The sequence below is a fragment of the Metopolophium dirhodum genome, chromosome 9 (genome assembly GCF_019925205.1).
Source record: "Metopolophium dirhodum isolate CAU chromosome 9, ASM1992520v1, whole genome shotgun sequence".
In the NCBI taxonomy this organism is placed as follows: Eukaryota; Metazoa; Arthropoda; class Insecta; order Hemiptera; family Aphididae; genus Metopolophium; species Metopolophium dirhodum.
Window position 1 is genome coordinate 28,734,621 of NC_083568.1, and position 20,065 is coordinate 28,754,685.

Here is a 20,065-nt window from a genome sequence, read left to right on the forward strand (position 1 = left end):
TGTTGTTGGCCGCTCCGCTTGATTAGTTTGCCAAAATAGGATATAGTTTCTAACTATGAGGTTACGTCTAGGAGACCATAACAACTCAAGGAGAACTGCCTCTCCGAGTATAATAATACTTATATACTAATACATGAATTGAGTGCGTAAAGCTATTCCTTTACACCTCCCTGCCAAAAAAAAGATTATTAGCCTGTAAGGTTAAGAATCTTTAACAATACTATTTAAGTTCAATAGTCAACAGTAGTTGATTTTGCAATTTGGTATACATTGACATTTACAATTTGTTATAATTTTTACATTTCATTACAATCTTGTTTATAACAAGTTACAATAATTGATAGATATATATATGTTTTACATTTACAATTTTGTTATAATAGGTTACAATTTGTTATACATATTTTACATTTATAATGTAATTTACAATATTATTTAATTACATTGTGTTCTTCTTTTTTTTTTTTATATGATAAAATTTGAATACATAATAATATAAATTTTGATTACCTGAAATTATAATATTAGAAGTGTTAAAATGTTTAGTTTATTATATAATATAAGTTTATATTTCCCCTTTTGAATACAATATTTGTTAGTTATAATAAATCTTCCACCAATTGATAAGTTATGTGAATAATATAATAAATTGTTACACATATATGTCAACATAATTTCATTTACTTAGGATATTCGAGTATATAGCTTGGATCTCTTGTTTTCTCTATTAATTTAAGTAATTCCTTACATTCTCCGTTACAATGGTCATTCATAAAGAGTTCAATATTTCTGGTTATCTTATTTAATTTTTTGAAATCATAACGTTCGTTTAATCTTTTGTTTGCTTTTAATATGTGCCAGTTAAAGCATACCGGTTCCATCTTATTTTCCTTAAGTTTATAAATATGTACTTCGGTGCTTAATATTTTTTTTAATTCTTCGATAAATCTAAAATAATATAACTGTGTTAAGTCTACGTAATTACCTTCACCATGAAATTATCCTAAAAATCTCTATATATATTTATTTTTTTTCTATATTTTCTACCTAGTCTATACAAATATATCGGCCTTATTTTCGTGACTACATAGTCAAAAACGCATTTGGTTAAAATTACATCAGCAATTGGATCGTGACAATGCGTGATATGATGATTCGTATTGCACACCAATTCATGTGCTTCTAATAAGTTTAACATCCTGCCGTTTTTATTAAGTTTTCCTATGTAACCTGAATATAAGGTTTCTCTTGTTTCTATGTTAGTTAGTTTTAAATTAAATTCATTATTATTCCTATCACTGTACGCCGTTATATTTAAAAACGCTAAAATACCCCTTAATCTTAATCTTTTTACAATTGTTAGATCTGTCGTTCCGTTCCAAAAAACTATTATTGGCTCCCTGTTATCGATGTGCAAATATTTCTGTAGGTATACCGTTGACAAAGTCGACTCCCCCTGATGGGTTATACTTTTGTATAATTGGTCCAACAATGGTGTGGTCAAGTTTGGTTTACTCCGGAATACCCTTTTGATTGTTTGCACAACTTTTCCCAAGTCACGGCGCCGGAACCTCCTTAACTTATCGTCTTGTGTAAGTACAAGAGGATTCCCTTCCAGTTTCATCGGTTTATATTTTTCTAAACTGTTGGAGATGGCGCCGGATACCAATAATATTTCGGTCCTATTGATCATAGTGAATTCGAAATCCATTATGAAAAAACGGATTTGAGAGCTAGAATATATATATAAAATATTAAATGTATGCATATTATTATTACTATAGTTACATATTACTACTATATTTAATTTTCCTGTGTTGTTGTTATTATGTTTTACTCTTCGAATATATGGTCCGTGGATAATATACGTCGTGAGATTAGTTGCTCTAGAAGCATTCCGACTTCTACACAGATTGAACTATCCGCCCTAGGGTTAACAATTACTGCGTGTATAAATGCAGTTACCGGTACCATAGCTTGATTTAAAATACGTTGTGTAAACGGCATAGTCATTCTCCTATTAGCCTCTATGACATGTCGTTTAAAACATCCTACACAAATCATATCCCCCCGGACGAACTGATTGTGCTGCCCGTTTAATAATTCGTTTTTCAGCTCTCTGAAAAATTCTATTGCTTGTAGTGTCAATGGTAGTTCTGCCGACAATGGTATGTTTTCGTTCATGTTTGTCTCTGTTAAAATCTTTATATATTAAACTTTTACGTGTATTTATATTTCGTTTCTTCTTATACTCTGAAATAGTTAAAATTTCATTATTTATTACGATAGTTACGTTAATATTACTACTATTCTAATTTCTGTTAATATTACTTATGAAATATTATTTTTACGTATTATTTTTTTCTATTTGTACGTATTTATAATTTATGTTATTATTTATTTAATATTATTATTATTTATTTATTTGATTTATTCTTATTTATTTATTATTATTTTTTTTTATTTATTTTTTTTTTACAAGGATTTATTTATAAAAAGAAATCGGTAGTAATGATACGTCTATTAATTAATTGATCTAATACTGCACCTATAGTTAAACAAATTGATCTATTTGGACGTGTAAGGTTACAAAATGGATGAAGATAAGTAGTCAAAGGAATCATCACTAAATCTAATTCTTCTTCTGATAATGGTACGGGCATTCTATTGTTTGCTTCTAGTACATGGTGTTCAAAACAGCTTACGTATACTATGTTTCTTTGTATTAATTGAATATGCGCACTAGTTAATAATACTTCCTTTAATTCTTTAATAAAATCGATTGCATGTAATGTAAATGAATAATCTAAAGATATTCGTGCATTTTCGCCCATGTTTATAATTTTAATTTAATGGTTAACGTATATTTTATTTTGACGTTCTCTTGTTTATTTTCTGAAACATAATTATATTATTTGATTGCATTACTATTATAATTATTATTAATATTAATTAATTAACTTATTATTTATTATTATATATATTATTTTTTTTTTTTTATTTATTTATTTTTTTCTATAAAAATTTTATCTTGGTGACGGTGGTGGAGTGAATGGTGTCTCTTCAAACCCCCTTATGTAGTCACTTCTATTTGATGGTCTATATTTAACTATCCTTCTGGGTATATCTATTACTTGTTCATCACTAATATATTTGCATTTAATTAATATATATATTGCTATTATGAGTACGAGAGATAGTGCTGCTAATACTATTGTTACATATAGTAAGTTACTGTGTATAAACTGATGCTTTTGGCTTTGTTCTCTTAAAACTTCTTGGTCTATCATTTGTTGTACTTCATCCAAGGACTTGGATACGCCGTGTAGATCCGTTAATTGTATATTTGGATTGTCTCCCCATTCTTTATTTACTTCGAATCTATGTATGTGTTCAGGTATCTTCTCTAAAATGCTTTTTATGTTAGTTGTAGGTATGAAATCCTTATAATTCGTGTTGGTAATTTCTTCTGTGGCGGTTAGTACTGCATCTTGTGTAAATACTTGACAATTATTGTTCACGATAGTTATTTCTCCAATTTTATTAGTATCTAGCGTAAATGGCTCGATCATATCTGTACAACTTACGGTCAGTGCTTCACTTCCCACATGTAACCAGGTGTTTTTGTTTCGTAATTTATGGTATATGTTTCTTTGTAGATTAAATTTTTCGATTGCACAGTTCCGTTGATTAGAAGTAGTATCAGGTCCTTTGAATAGTTGTAATTCGCATGGTTGACGTTCGCTGTTTTCTTGGATTGGCTGTGGTGTTCTACATATTCTATATATTGTAGTCTCTGTACAGTCATCCAATTGTTTGTCTGTATATGTAGTAAATCGTTTTCTATCTTTAGTTATTGCAATATTGTTATAAGTAACTGTTGGAAGATACCACCCTTCAGTATTATTTTGAACATGGATTATTGGTATAGGTATTAAATGGTATAATGTAAGTTCAATGTCAATAACTAACGGTATTTTTGTAATGAATACTAAATTATCGTTTTCATAGTAAATACTCATTTTAGTAATTTTTTGAAATTCATTTAATTCCGAAGCTTTTGTTCCCATAGGAATGCTATATTGTTTCTTAATTGTTAGTTCTATTGCTTTTAAAGTTGATGCTAATTCTTGCGGTGTCATAAGACTTGGGTGTATTATTCCTTCTCTAGCGGCTGTTACTATTTGTCCTAACGTTTGAGTTTCGTAGGCGTATTGATTTGTGATTATTGTGTATAAATTATGTACTTCTCCTGCCATTAATAAGTCTAAAACATCGTCAGTTCTAGTTTGTATTTGTAACATTCTTACGTATAATTGTTGTTCCTTAGTAGAAATATTTCTATATAATTGTTCGGTTTGTTCTAACGTATTTCCTATATTTTTTACTATTGTTTTTACTACTGTTGTTTGAGCCTTCATTATGTGTAGTATATTAGCCCCCGATTCTTCTGTTTGTTTTATAGCTTCCCGTGTCTTCTTAGTGCATTTATCATCGCATACGCCAAATAACGTGTACATAGCGTTACCTATTATGTTTACTAACCCCCTTCTTTTCCGTTGCTTATTATCGAATTGTTCCATACCACTTCCTAATGACAAATACATACGTTCTTTTTGTTTACTTATTTCGCTGTATAAATCCGTTATTACTATCTGGTATTTCCCGCATAAATCGATATGTTTTTGATCGGTACATATTTTTGTGATATTTTTCATTTTTTCCCCCAATAAATCATATTTTGTATTGTACTCCTTTAGCGAAAAATATGTTACAAGTTTATATTCAGCCCCTATAATCCTAGTAGGTCCTAAATTTTCGTAATATAATCCCTTGCCATTTCCATAAGGCGTATATTTAAAGTGTTCTGATGTATTTATTTCGTCAGATTTGACTAGACAACCAATCATCATCACCAATCTAAAAGTATAAAATTATATTTATATTAAACTAACTACCTTATTTTATTATCTTATATGTATATATTTTCTTAAAACCATCTATCGTAATCTAGTATATCCCTTGGATCGTATAAAAGTTTCATATAATTTGTTAGTCGTTTACATAATGTATCTACTGACGTTACTGAATTTGGTGACAAATCATACATAATATTAGTAATAATTTCTATTATTTTAGTTATTTCGAGAGTTGTGAAAGGTTCTTCAACGTTATTATTTGCAGTATTGATATGACCTATAAAACACCTCGGTGTGTTCTCCGGCCCTATAGTATATGTTTCGTGTAATTCTTGTTGGAGTGCGATTTCTAGTTCCAAAATGAATTCCCTTTGTCTGTCCCTAAAATTAAAATTTATCTATAATTTATATTTTTTTTTTTTTTTTTGCTTAAGGAATTTAAAAGAAATGTTTAGTCCTACATTGCTTGTATTACGCTTCTTATTTAGTTTTTTTTTTTTTAATCAAATTAATAATTTACACGTTAATTAAGTATAATTAACTATATATATAATATATATTTTAATTGGATTGTGCATCACTATAATATTTTTTAACATTGTTCCTATGAACAGTGATGCTACGCCGCCCACGCTGTATAACTACATTTTCATTTCCTACTATTGCTATGACTTCGTATGGCCCTAACCATAATGGATCGAGTTTTGTTCTATGATTATTATCTTTTAAGAGTACTAAATCTTTAACATGTATTTCTTGTGGATTTTCTTTCCTATCGTATCTTTCTTTACTTTTTATTTTGTTTTTAACTAATTGTTCTCTAGCTATCTTATGTGAAACTTGCATGTTTTCTTTTAAATCAAATAAGTAATCGTCGTAATTGTATCGTGGTTCTGGCTCGGTTTTTAATTTAATTGGTACCTCCAATGTGCGTCCATAAACTAGTGCGTATGGCTGGAAGTTAGTAGATGAATGTACTGTCGAATTATATACAAAAAATGCAAAAGGTAATAAATGATCCCAATTATTTAAATTCTTGTCTACATAATGTCGTAAGTACTCAGCTAAGGTCCTATGAGCACGTTCAACAGGATTGCCCTGTGGCCTAAAAGGACTAGTGTTAACTTTTTCTATCTTTAATAACTTGCAAACTTCAGCAAACGTTTTACTAAGGAAATTGGTGCCCTGATCAGTTAATATCGTTCCTGGTATGCCATGTACACAAACGAAGTGTATAACAAAGGCTTCCGCGACCGTGTTCGCTTTTTGGTCAGGAATTGGAACTCCCAAAGTGTAACGCGTTAGATCATCTTCCATAGTTAAAATATAAATATTATTAGATAATGTTGTCGGCAAAGGCCCTACTATATCCATAAATATCTTTTCAAATGGTTTTGAACTTGTAGACGTAATAGCCATTGGTTGTTTGATATGCCGATTTGATACCTTATTCACCTGACACGATGTACAATTCTTTATATATTTCTTAACGTCCCCCTTCATATTTCTCCATATAAACTGTTTTTGAATACGTTTAATAGTTTTGTTAACGCCTAAATGACCCCCGAGTTTTGAATCATGAAACTGTTTTAAAATAATCGCCTTTTCTTCCTTAGTATATTCTATACCTGCACATATAATGATTTCTATACCTGTTTTACGAAATATGTATCGTATCATTGACCTTATTTTTTCCCATTCTAAGTCGTCATGTTCGCCTAATTTGGACATAGCTAGTTTTTTTAATTTGTTTTCTTCACAAAGTAGTTTCAAATTTACTAATGATGTATACATGTTTTCGTAGGTTGTTTTCTGCCGATCTCTATTTTTTGTTACTAGGAATATTATGAATCTATTTTCCTGTTTGTAATAAGGCGTGTCCCCTATTACTTTACTGAGCGGTAACAATGCACCGTTTCCAAATTGTTTTTTTAATTGGTAATTTGTTCCTGTTCTAAAGTTATATTGCCTTGCAATTTCTGACACTATATTATATTCTTTTGGTGATTCTATTAGTGTACCTATAGTTTCTTTCACGTTATTATTCGTAACGAGTTGTGTTTCTATTTTTTCGAGAAATTGTTCATATGTTTCATTTTTTATTTCCTGAATTGGATACATTCGCGTAAGTGCGTCTACATTAGAATTAAGTACTCCGGCTTTGTAGCGTATTTCATATTCGTACTCTTCTAACTGTATTCTCCATCGAGCTAGTTTTGATAGTGGATTTTTTAAATTAAAGAGCCATGTCAGTGGACGATGATCACTAAGTATTATAAACTTCCTACCATATAGGTACGGTCTAAATTGCTTAACTCCAAAAATTATTGCAAGACATTCTAATTCGGTTGTTGAATAGTTGCTCTCACTTTTATTTAATGTGCGTGATGCATAACAAACTGGCAAATCTTTACCTATTTCACCTTGAGATAATATGGCTCCGAGCGCCTTGTTGCTCGCGTCCGTAGTTAATAAGAAGGTTTTTGTAAAATCAGGATATTTAAGAACTGGTTCGGAGCATAACGCTGTTTTCAAGGTATCGAATGATTTTTTACACTCGTTACTCCATACGAATTTAGTGTCCTTTTTTAAAAGATTAGTTAATGGTTTTGCTATTGCGCTATATGAATTTATGAACTTCCTGTAATAACCGCTTAATCCTAAAAACGACTTTACGTTTTTTACTGTTGTTGGTTCTGGGAATTCTACTACTGCTTTTAATTTACGCTCATCTGGTTTTATCCCTTCCTTCGTAATGACATGTCCTAAGTATATACATTCTCTTTTTAAGAAATTACACTTGTCTGGTTGTAATTTCAAATTGTTAATTTTTAGTCGCTCGAAAACGTCTATTAGCTTTTCGTTATGATCATACAAATTTTTCCCGTATACAATTATGTCGTCTAAATATACTAAGCATTTAATTCCTATTAAACCTGCTAAGGCTGAATTCATAATTCTTTGGAAAGTTCCGGGACTCGTCTTCATTCCCTGAATCATTCGTTTAAAATGCCAGTGACCTTGGTTAGTCGAAAAGGCCGTTAGCTCCCGTGAGCCTTTGTCCATCATCACTTGATAAAACCCCGAAGACAAGTCGAGACTACTGAATAACTGGCTGTTTCCTAACTGATCTAGTATTTCTGTAATATTTGGCAAAGGGTGAAATTCATTTATGGTCACCTCATTAAGTGCCCTAAAATCTACCACTACTCTGAATTTTTGTTTGCCTGAATTATCCATTTTCTTTTGTACTAACAGCAAGGGGGAATTCCAGGGACTCCTAGAATTCTCAATAATTCCATTTTCTTCCATTTTTTTAATTTGCGAGTTTATTTCGTCTTGTTGTGCGTGAGGTAATCTATAAGGTCTACGATATATGGGTGGTTGGTCCTGCTTTAATTTAATAGAGTGTGTACCCGCGGTTGTAAAAGTTAAAATATCCCCTTCCATATGAAATATGTCATTGTATCGTTCACATATCTCATAAATAGATTGTTTTTCAGTTTCGTCCATGTGTTCAGTTATTATCATTTGTTTTAGTTTTGCTATACGTTCGTTGTGATTGTTTTTTGTTTCTACTGAATATATTTCGTACTCAGTATCGTAAAGTATTTTGTTTAAATCAGTTTTGGTTAAAGTCTTTATTTCTTCTGATATGTTCAACATGCTAACTATTGCCCTACCGTTGCTAACGATGGACACTGTATTACTACAAAACACATCCTTTACTAATTGTTGTTTGTGTATTAAAATATTCTTGTTTTCAACTAATGGGTCGGCTATCAAAATTCCTATAATAGTTTCGGTTCGTGGTTTTAATTTGATAGGACTGGTTTCCTCTACGATTTCATTAGTCATTGTTGGTGAATGGGAGGTCGTTTGGATAATCAACTTGTTTTTTGCTACATCTACTATTACATTATTAGCTGAGAGAAACTCGTTTCCTAGAATACCGTCCTTGGGAATTGGAAATCGTGTTCCTACTATATGAAATTCTGTACTGATATTTTTTTCGTTTAATTCTATTGGTATTATTAATTTCCCTATGGTTTGAATGAGGTCCTCGTTTATCCCACGTAAATTTATTCTTTGAGTTTCGTCTACTTCTAAATCTTCGCGCAAGCAATATATTTTGAGTATGTTTACCTGACTACCTGTATCTATCATTAAATGTAATTTTCTTGTTTTAGCAGCGGACGAGGTAAATGTTATATGGTTATTTTCTATAGTTGTAACGATGTGGTAGCATCGTGCATTGGTTGTTCTGCGATAATCTGGTTTATCGAACGAGTACCGCACCCTTCGTTCGATACGTTGGCGTTTCCCGAGTTATTGTCGTGTCTACTTTCATCGTTTCGTTTTTTGTAACATGCATTAATATTGTGCCCGTTTCGATTGCAATATGTACATGTTGCTACTTGTATATTATAGTTCGTTGGTGGTTGCGTAAAATTGTTTCTATTAGGTGGACGGTTGTTGCTACTGTTATTTGAATAGTTAGTTCTTGGATTGTTTCTACACTGTGATGCATAATGATTTCCATTACAATTATAGCATTTTATTACTGGCCTGTTAGTATTATTTGGTTGCGAAAAGTTATCTGTTCGTTGGTAATTATTTGTTCGCGTAAAATTATTCGGTTTCGTAAAGTTATTTGATCGAAAATTTCCGTTGTTTCTGTTATTGTAATTCGTATTAGTCGTTCTCTGATAGTTATTATTATTGTTACGTGAAAAACTACCTCTGTTGTTTGAATTTTCATTTCTACGCCTATAATTATCCCTTTCCGTATTATATTCGACCTCTTCAGCTTTTGATAACTGTTTAGCCATTTCAAGGGTTTTCGGATTACGTGATTTCACTATTGTTCTAATCGGTTCTACTAATCCTTTAATAAAGTTTGCTAACGTTTGTTCTTTAAGTGTTTCATGTATAATTTTTGCTTCTGTATCTATTTTACCTAGTGTACTGGCGGTACATAGTTGGTAATATAACTTTTCTACTCTATGGCAGTAATCATTTACATCTTCGTTATTGTGCATCCTAATAGAATTTAATTGTATTTGTAAGGTTGAAGCCGTAGCGGTGACCTCGAATGCGTCTGTTAAATAACTTTTTATATATGTCCACTTCGACACGTTTTTATATTTAATCATTTCTAATGCTCTACCTGTTAACCTTGTAGTAATATATTTGACTAACGTTGGTGCATTTGCCTCTTCTACTAAGCTTACTGCCATGTCGCATGCATTTATAAATTGATAAATATCGTCTATTCCTGTACATAGTGGTATTAATTTAAAAGCGTCTTCTAATCTTATAACCACCATTTTCTTTGCGCGCTTTTTAGTTGTATAATCTAATGATTGAAATTCAAAACTCTCTGTAACTGTGCTACGCGTAGTGGGCTTAAGTGCTGGGCTTGGGTTTCTACTTGGGTTATCTTTTAACTGGGCTTCTAACTGGGTTTTCAACTGGGCTGGGCTTCTAATCGGGCTTAATAATTCAATTTGTCTATTCGTTTCGTTTAATTCGTCTTCTACACTAGTGTCATACAATGAATTAGCTACGTTCAAGGGAGATGTACCTTCTTTGTCCATAAATCACTTCACCACTTATTTAATACGTTTCTCATAATATAATAATTCAATAATTGCCCTTTAATATAATAATAATTCAATAATACCCTTTAATTCAATAATACTTCAATAATAACTCAATAATAATTCAATAATACCCTTTAAAAACTTCAATAATAATTCAATAATACCCTTTAATTCAATAAAACTTCAATAATAATTCAATAATACCCTTTAATTCAATAAACTTCAATAATAATTCAATAATACCCTTTAATTCAATAAAACTTCAATAATAATTCAATAATACCCTTTAATTCAATAAAACTTCAATAATAATTCAATAATACCCTTTAATTCAATAAACTTCAATAATAATTCAATAATACCCTTTAATTCAATAAAACTTCAATAATAATTCAATAATACGCCCTCAATAAATTCAAAAAAAATATTACGTTTTACGCCAATATACCTATGCTCGACTACTTAACAATACTTTTGTTTTAATTATGTTGCATACGTCTATGTAACAAATTTAAAATAGTTATTCACTCACAATAAAGCGGTGTTCCTTGATGCTGATGACATGCTGATGAATTTGACGGTGCTGCAACGTGACTTATTTGTTTTGTATATAGGTTCTTCTTCAGAGTTGTCGCCTTGGAAGAGTGATCAATTCCTCCTTGTTGACTGTAGCCTTTGACGGTTGCCTCCTTTGAATGAATATCCTACCGACTGCGCCAGTGTTATGTGCTGCCCCTTCAGGGATTCTCTATGTAGATGATTTGGAAATAATGGTAGCCAAATTAGATTTATAATACAATGTTTTATTAGAACAGATATAAAATGTCGTGGTAATAGTAGTAGTAGTCGTCGTCGTGTATATGGCTAGTGGCGTGAAGTCGCTTCTGCGTTGCTGGTCCAGGTACATCTGTCTTTACTGTGTTTCCAGCCCTCCTATATATGATGTCGGTTCCTTTGATGGATCCTGCGCATGGACGGGGCGGTGTATGTAGCTGGTTGTAGCTAAGTTGTTATTCTCGCAACCGCCGCTCGTGACTTGTTGTTGGCCGCTCCGCTTGATTAGTTTGCCAAAATAGGATATAGTTTCTAACTATGAGGTTACGTCTAGGAGACCATAACAACTCAAGGAGAACTGCCTCTCCGAGTATAATAATACTTATATACTAATACATGAATTGAGTGCGTAAAGCTATTCCTTTACAACCGTGACCACTGTCAAACACCTCCTAACAGAATGCCTCCTCACAAAAGACACCAGAGACAAACTCATGCTACCAAGCAACCTTTGTGAAATATTAGCACTAAACACGGGAAGAACATCTTCACTCCTAGAACTTCTCAAAGAAACAAACCTTCTGCAAAAAATATAACACAAATTCTAACATACCACATACAATTCACATTTTTATATATTATTAGTGTCATATTAATTATCGTATATACGTTTTTTTTTTTTCTCTTCTGTATGCTCTAGTATCATTAAGTAAACTATAATTAAACTGTAACATGTATATCTTAAACGCCAATAACCCTGGCAGTTGAGGTGTATTTCTAAATAAAAAAAAAAAAAAAAACTGCATAGATTTTCTATCTGCACAACTATATTGTTATAAAATTTAACTCTTACACGTGGTTAATTACGATTGCTATTATTATTACTATTTTTAAATGTTTTTCCTCCATTATAAACATTTATATAATAATATGTACGTATTGATTAGTTAGCTATGTCATACAGAAGCCTATGTGCCTTGTGCCGTTAACTTTGAATTAATAAAGTTGTTATATATACATAAACTATTTTATATTATTTTTTTTAATAATCATAAATAATGTACGTTTTGTGAAGATTCGACCCTCCTTACAAGCGCGACTTGTGTGCCGAAAGTCATGTGGTCCCTTAAGTGCTCGACAAGCTTACCAACCACAAGCCGAGACCTGGTAAGACCGGAGCGACGTGGATTTGTTATAATATAGTTTGATGTTTGTTACATATTAAGGAACAATTAATACTAAGAATAAATTTAATATAAGACTCACAACACATTATTAGGTAGGAAAGAGTTAATATATTTAAGTTAGCGCCAAGAAAGCCGACCAGCATAAAATTCGGACAAAAAGATAAGTAAAAAAAAAACTAATACAATAATTAGGTAAACCAATATTGAATAAATACACAATATATATAATATAAAGGTATATCAACATCCCGTCGGCTCCTCTGGACGGTTACCGGAAATATATAATAAAAAGCGGCCAAGTGCGAGTCGGACTCGCCCATGAAGGGTTCCGTAGCAGCAAGTAACATAAATAATAAGTAACTTTGATCGATGTTTTAATAATAGTGATCGACGAATGTTCCGATAAAAATATTATCGATCCGATTATTATATATTATATTGTCGTTTCGTCCAGCCGGCACGAACTTTGGCCCCACCAGCAGAAGTCTTATCCAATATTATAATAATATTACCCGCTCGGGTAAGCGCAGTCGGGAACCTGACCCCCGCGTTCTCCGCATCCGATACCGATGAAGCCACTCCCCGCCCGAATTATAATTATTATTTACTTAGGCACTTATTATAGATTTATTATTAGAAAATAATGGTTCACGGTTTATGCATAAGGTTTATGTTTATGAAATTAAATATTTTTTTTTTATTATATATTTGAGTTGATTGAATGAAAGGTAAATATTATTGCGGTTTACGATTTATGACGTATTAAAAAAAAACTACTTACTAGATCTCGTTCAAACCAATTTTCGGTGGAAGTTTGCGTGGTAATGTTACATCATATATTTTTTTTAGTTTTATCATTCTCTTATTTTAGAAGTTATAGGGGGGGGGGGGGGCACATTTAACCATTTTGGAAGTGTCTCTCGCGCAAACTATTTAGTTTAGAAAAAAATTATATGGCAAACCTCGATACCATTTTTGAAAACCTATCCATAGATATTCCACACGTATGGGTTTGATAAAAAAACATTTTTTAGCTTCACTTCTAAGTATGGGTAACCCCGAAAATGTATTGTTTATTTTCTATTTTTGTCTGAAAATTTTAATGCGGTTCACAGAATACATCTACTTACCAAGTTTCAACAGTATAGTTCTTATAGTTTCGGAGAAATAGTGGCTGTGACATACGGACGAACAGACAAACAGACAGACAGACATGACGAATCCAAAAGGGTTCCACTTTTTGCCATTTGGCTACGGAACCCTAATAGTAATAATCTCTATACATAAAAATAAATCCCTGTCTCCCTTGGTCATTGCATCACGCGTTGAACGGCTGGACCGATTTCACTAATTCTTTTTTTGTGTTCGTAATTGCCAGGAGAAGGTTCTTATGTAAAACAATGTAAAACAAAGGTCTGTCAGCCTATGATATTACTAAGTATATTTGATGATATTATTGTGAATAAAGTAGTTTATATATTTACCTATAGGTATATTTTAAATTTTCAATCTTTAGCTCCAAAAGTTGAACATTTTATACATTTTTAACTACAAAATAATTATTAAATTTTGTCAAAATTTGAACTTTAAATGCTTATAAAAAAATTGTGCCTATGTATTTTTAATATTTTTCAACTACTATTAGAACAATCTATTAGGAGCCTTATATTAAATCTTCACGCTTTTTACCCAACAAATAAAATTTTATTGATATTTATAGAAAAAAAAACTAAAAAAATTTAAAACTGACAATGTCCGTAAACAGCTCAAAAAGAGTCAAATTATTTTCAAAATTTTATCGTGTATAGAAAATGCTAATATAAACGTTCAGTGAAATTTTCAAGTATCTACAGTCATACCTTTTTTAATTATAACAAAATAAGAAAATCGTTACATGAGAAATATAGTGAATATCAAATGTTGTAAAAATATGAAATTCAAACGCTTATAAAAATTTAACTTGATCTTCTTGTAGAATTTTTTTCCTTTGATAAAGGTAGACAAATTTATGGATAATATTGTATTACATTTTCAAATCTTAGATTTAAAAAGAAAAATTTTTATGATTCTCAACTCAAAATAATTTGCTAATTTTCGTGATTATTTTCGTATTTTGTCAATATTTGAACTTTAAATGCTTATAAACAAAAATTGTGACGAAGGATTTTTAATATTTTTCAAATGTCATTGTAACAATATAGTAGGAGCCTTCCGAAAATTTAGGATTTGTGAGAAGAATTAGTGATATGGATAAATGAGTCGCAAAATCGTAGCATAGCATACCCATTATATGTAAAGCCTTGTTATTAGCTATTGTAGGGGTTACGATTAGTAGGATTGATATGGTTGGTTGGCAACACGTGTATGTGTCGAGAACCAGTGTCAGCGGCTGTTGCTAATTATAAAAAAATACTTATAAAAAACCAAAGCAGTCACACTATTTTTTTATCAATGTTTACAGATCATTTTTATACGAATTTCACAAATTGGTTCATTGATAGAAATTCATAAACATGTTAGTATTCCTAGGCCCACCATATTGGTTTGTATATGCGATTTGATAATTTTTATCAATTTGAATTAATTTAATTTCTGAATATCATTGTATTTAATCTCAAAAAGGGTCAAAATATTTTGAAAAGCATTCAATATGTACAGAAATGCTCATATAAACATTTGGTGACAAATTAAAGTATTAGCTACGGTTGTTAGTTTTTATATTGCATATTATATTCTTCTAAGACACGTATAATAATAGTCATTATCCAAGTGTTGCCTGTGCGGCTTGTCTAACTTGCATACTACTGGTTATTTACTCAGTTGTTAAACATTTAAAACAATATTTAGTATATTATGCCACTATACCTATATATTTTTCCTCAGCTTGGAAAATTGAGGAATCATATCTTGTGTTTTTACAACGATGAAGTCGTTACGCAAATCGATTAGAAAAATATCGGTAAGAAAAAAAATGTTGCATCTAGCTCAAAAACATATCTGTTTAAAAAAATAAAATATAGTCTATAATATTATGTCGTTTATTGACGAATAGTAAACTATTGTGTCATGATATAATGTTAATTGTCACTGAAAAAACGATTTATTATCTACATTAATTATTTTATTTTCCAAATTTGTTAATCCTATAATCAGGTCTTGCAAACGTTATAATAACGTTATGATTATAACGTCACAATTGACAAAAAACGATTGAAATTTGTAAACGTAACTATAACGGAAAGCGATAATCAAAAATAATTAAATGCCGCAAAACAAAACATAACGATTAACAAAATATTATATTATATCATTAATCAAAACATAACGCAAAACGCAATTTATAGAACGAAAAATAACGTAAAACGTAATGTATTTATAGAATATCATTGACCGATAAATATCGCAAAACGAAATATTTTAAAATTTATTTATTACAAGGTAAATTGGTTAACAACATTTATTTCATGCAAACAATCTAAGAATTGATTATTTTATATTCCTTTAATTTGTAAATTTAATTTGTAACCTTTTCCATATAAGTTTGCAATCTTATGTTTTTTACCCCTACGCAGATTTTTTCACAAATCTACTCAAACCACGGGCTATGATTAACAGGACTGGAAACGAACAATAATGCACTGTATAATGAAAAGATCCACATATGTTACGGAAACTCAACGAGCGATTGTAGCGCCATCTCTTAGTATCTAATTTTTTCACCAGCTTCCTACGCTGCTCTATTACTATAATATACAGCGACTAAATTTTAGTTACTCAATTTTGTCACCACGATCACCACGATCGCTCGTTAACTTTCCGTAACAGATCTTGATCAAATGATAAAGGTTCGTTTCCAGTTTTGTATATCTTAGTCCGTGACTCAAACAAAGTATTTACTTCAATCCCGCACAAAAATGACCAAAATACGCCACTGAATAAATGCCACGTAAGCGTGAGCGTGGCATGCAATGGACTTAATGTTAAAAATTGAATAACACATTATTTATTCAGGCGGAAAAAAAAGTAATTAACATTGAACTCACCGACATATAGATAAGGAGAATAATAACATTATTCTCGAATATGCTAAGTAAATACATTACTTATTGTAAACACTATTATATATTTGCTGAGGGGAATGGATTAGGAGCAGATATTATAAAAGAAATCGAGAAATACAATTTTATTTATTAACACAGTTTTTTTATGGATATGAAATCTATAATTATAATACGTAATGATAATTTTATTTTTATAATTATGTTATACATATATAGGTAACTATAATAAATATAATATAATAATAAAATATGTGTCAAACGTTTAAAAACATTTTACTATCCTGAATGTTCGGAATAAGATGTTCACTGCAATAACCTAGTTCGGATAATTGAAGTTGTATTATATTTAGTTTTAATTTATTTTAATTACCTATAAATCATAACCTTTGAGAATTATAGTATAATAAACTATAAACATATTGCTAAAAAAATAGATCTCAGGGTAGTAAGTGGCTGAAACGTCCTCAAGAGTATCGACAATGCTAGTTGTGGTGAGATTAATAAATAGGCAGCGTTTAGCCTAAATAAAATGGTTTTTATCCAGATAAAGTACATTTTAATAATAATTGTATGTAATTTTATTTATTTTAATGTGTTTGTGGACTTATACATGTACCTACTTTTATTATACAGATTACAGATCATAATGGTTGGTCTTATAATATGATCCAAGTAGTATGAAATAGCCGGTTCTGGGTCACCCCGCTTCACCCCCCTCCCCGAGCTTATTTCCTCTCCCCATTCCCCCCACCTGTACTATGTCATCCTGAGCATCCCTCCCCCTCTCCCCCACAGACACTTCCTACGTCATCCTGCGCCTCCCCGAGCTCCCTATATATATATACCACAGTATATACGTACATATATATATGAAAGCACCACCCCTCTCCATATATTTCGCAGCATTTTCGCGCTGACCGCGGACTATCTATTAATTAAAATAATTATTATTATTAATTCGCATGTACACAATACACTGCCAAAATATATGATAATCGTGGATCATTCCCGGTGCAGCTGTTCGACGTCCATCAAGTGTGTTTCAATTCTTTTTCAAAGTCAAATTTTATAACAATATTATTGAGAGACTGTTCCTCAAAGACGAGACAATATTACACTGTCTAAAACTAGTCATCGTGGCGATAATATGCTGGTAGTCGAATCCAGCAAGGATGTCGTGTATTATTGAGCAGACGAAATCTATTAAAGCTCCAAGACATGCAATGGAATACCAACGAGGTTATCGCCCAAAAATCTAATATTATACGTCACATATGGTGATGGGGCAAACTGACCTTATGGCCACATATTTATACGCGAATGTACCCGCATAAAAATCCTCGTCCGTTGAAGAAATTACAGCGATCATCTACAATATCCACAGCGATTTGTCGACAGTGAATATCGTCCCGAAAAATGAATACAGTTTCACGAACCAGATCAAACTGTTTGCACACAAACAACTCGCTGAGTGTTGGCACAAGAAAATGCGTGAAAACGGTACAGACTATCTGATCAACGACGGCACCGCCACCGCCACTGACGTCGTCGAATGGGTAATATATTATTATATTATACTATATATTGTAAATTATAAAATAGCATACGTTACAGCCGATTATACTCGAAGAAATTGACGGGTCAACGGTGTTTTCTTATACTAACTATTGATGTGATGGTGTCCACCGAATTCCACACGGTTCATTCAACCGCCGGCCCGGGATAGGAAAAATAGTCGACTAGGTACAATATAATATATATATATATATATAATATATAGATGTAAGTGTACGTTGTTTTATTGTTACATGACATCGCGTTCATATTGCACGTTGCTTGTATAATTGTGAAATAAGATTTCTATACATATTACTATATATACACTGTCAAAATCACTATATAATACATTACAATATTATATAGAAAAAACAAAACGCGTTATATTTATTATTATTATTTTTTGGTTTATTTATTCCAAGAAACATTATTAATACGGATATCAGATATCGTACGGTACGACACATATTATATATTATAATTATTATTATAATTTCATCATAAAATAATAGTAAACATTTTAAGGAAAAACATAAATACAATATATTGTTATACATATATAGGTACATGAATTATATTTTTCGCACTTCACCCGTAAATGCGGATTATATTGAACAATGCGATCGTGTATGACTAGACAGTAAGCGGCCGTATTGGCCGGGAAATTATTAGCTCCCTCTATCGCAATACGTAAATTAATACTTGAAGTCTTGGCGTCATCATTTTGACGTGAACAATCTATGCAGATAAATGGGCCCAACTTTTTATACTGTTCCCTCGTAAGACAGGGTTGAGCGTTAAATCGTTCATAATAATGTTTCTGGAAATCGACGTAATTCTGGTAGAACACGGTGAACAGATTTTTATCGAAACTTTCGTTGAAATCTTCATACGGGTATTCGACTGAATTATTAATATATGCTTCAACGTTTGTCAGCGAGCACCTGTCCGATAAGACCTAACCTAACCGAGATACCGGTGATAATCGGCGTGTGGTCTACGGCCGGACTTGTTGTGGAGGCGCGGGACGTCGTGGAGGCGTGAGACGGCCCAGCTGCGTGCGCGCGCCGATTCGTGATAGCGGCGGCCCCCGGGAGACGGGACGGCAACAGCAGGCAGCAGCAGCAGAGTGCCGATTTCACTGTAATACGACGCGTATGCACATTCCTGCTGATCGTGTGAGATGAATACGACATAATTTTTCAACATATTGATATATAAAATTAGCTTGATAAGCTTAATAAGCATAGTATGCTGCACAGTATATCATATTTTATTACTATATATATATTATATATTTAAATATATATAAATGAACGGTATTATTAAATATAGGTATATACTAAACTATGTTTAGAGTATATACTGTGGTATATATACGTATATACTATACTATGTATAGAGTATATACTAGGGTATATACTGTGGTATATATATACTAGGCGCATGATGACATAGGAGGTTCAGGCTGCGAAAGTGGGGGGAGGAAGCTCAGGGAGGCACATGATGACGTAGGGCAGGGCAAGGAGGCGCAAGGAGGGGCAGTGAGGCGGAGTGTAGGTGGGGGGAGTTGGGTGGGAGGCGCAGTATAGGCTGGGGAGTGGAGGAGGGGGAAGGGCGCATGGTGACTATGGTGGGAGGGGGTGAAGCAGGGGGGGCAGAACCGGCTATTTCATACTACTGATCCACATTAGTGTTGGGAGTAAATGTTACAATTTCCCCACAAAAATGACCAATTTACGCCACCGAATGCATACCAACACCGCGTAAGCATGGGCGAGGCACATGCATTGGATTTAATGTTAAATAATAAATAGTAAATACACATTGTTTACTCAGGCGTTAAAAAAAAAATACTGAACATAACGTTCACTATTTTTCTTATGATAGATACCTCATAAAAGAAGTCGAGAAATACTATTTTATTTTATTCATTCTTCAACGTTCATATAATTTTCATT

General features: G+C 31.8%; 1 protein-coding gene across 1 annotated transcript; it reads right to left on the reverse strand.

Moving 5' to 3' along the window:
- Window positions 1-361: 361 nt before the first annotated feature.
- Window positions 362-1,831, reverse strand: LOC132952978 (uncharacterized). Its single transcript, XM_061025510.1, has one exon. It carries the CDS (start codon window positions 1,766-1,768, stop codon window positions 1,004-1,006), a length of 765 nt encoding a protein of 254 aa, XP_060881493.1. The 5' UTR covers window positions 1,769-1,831; the 3' UTR covers window positions 362-1,003.
- Between the last annotated feature and the right edge of the window lie 18,234 nt (window positions 1,832-20,065).

Bases quoted from the DNA above. Each gene is read 5' to 3' on its own strand.
- LOC132952978 (XM_061025510.1), bottom strand. From the start codon at position 1,768: ATGCATACATTTAATATTTTATATATATATTCTAGCTCTCAAATCCGT.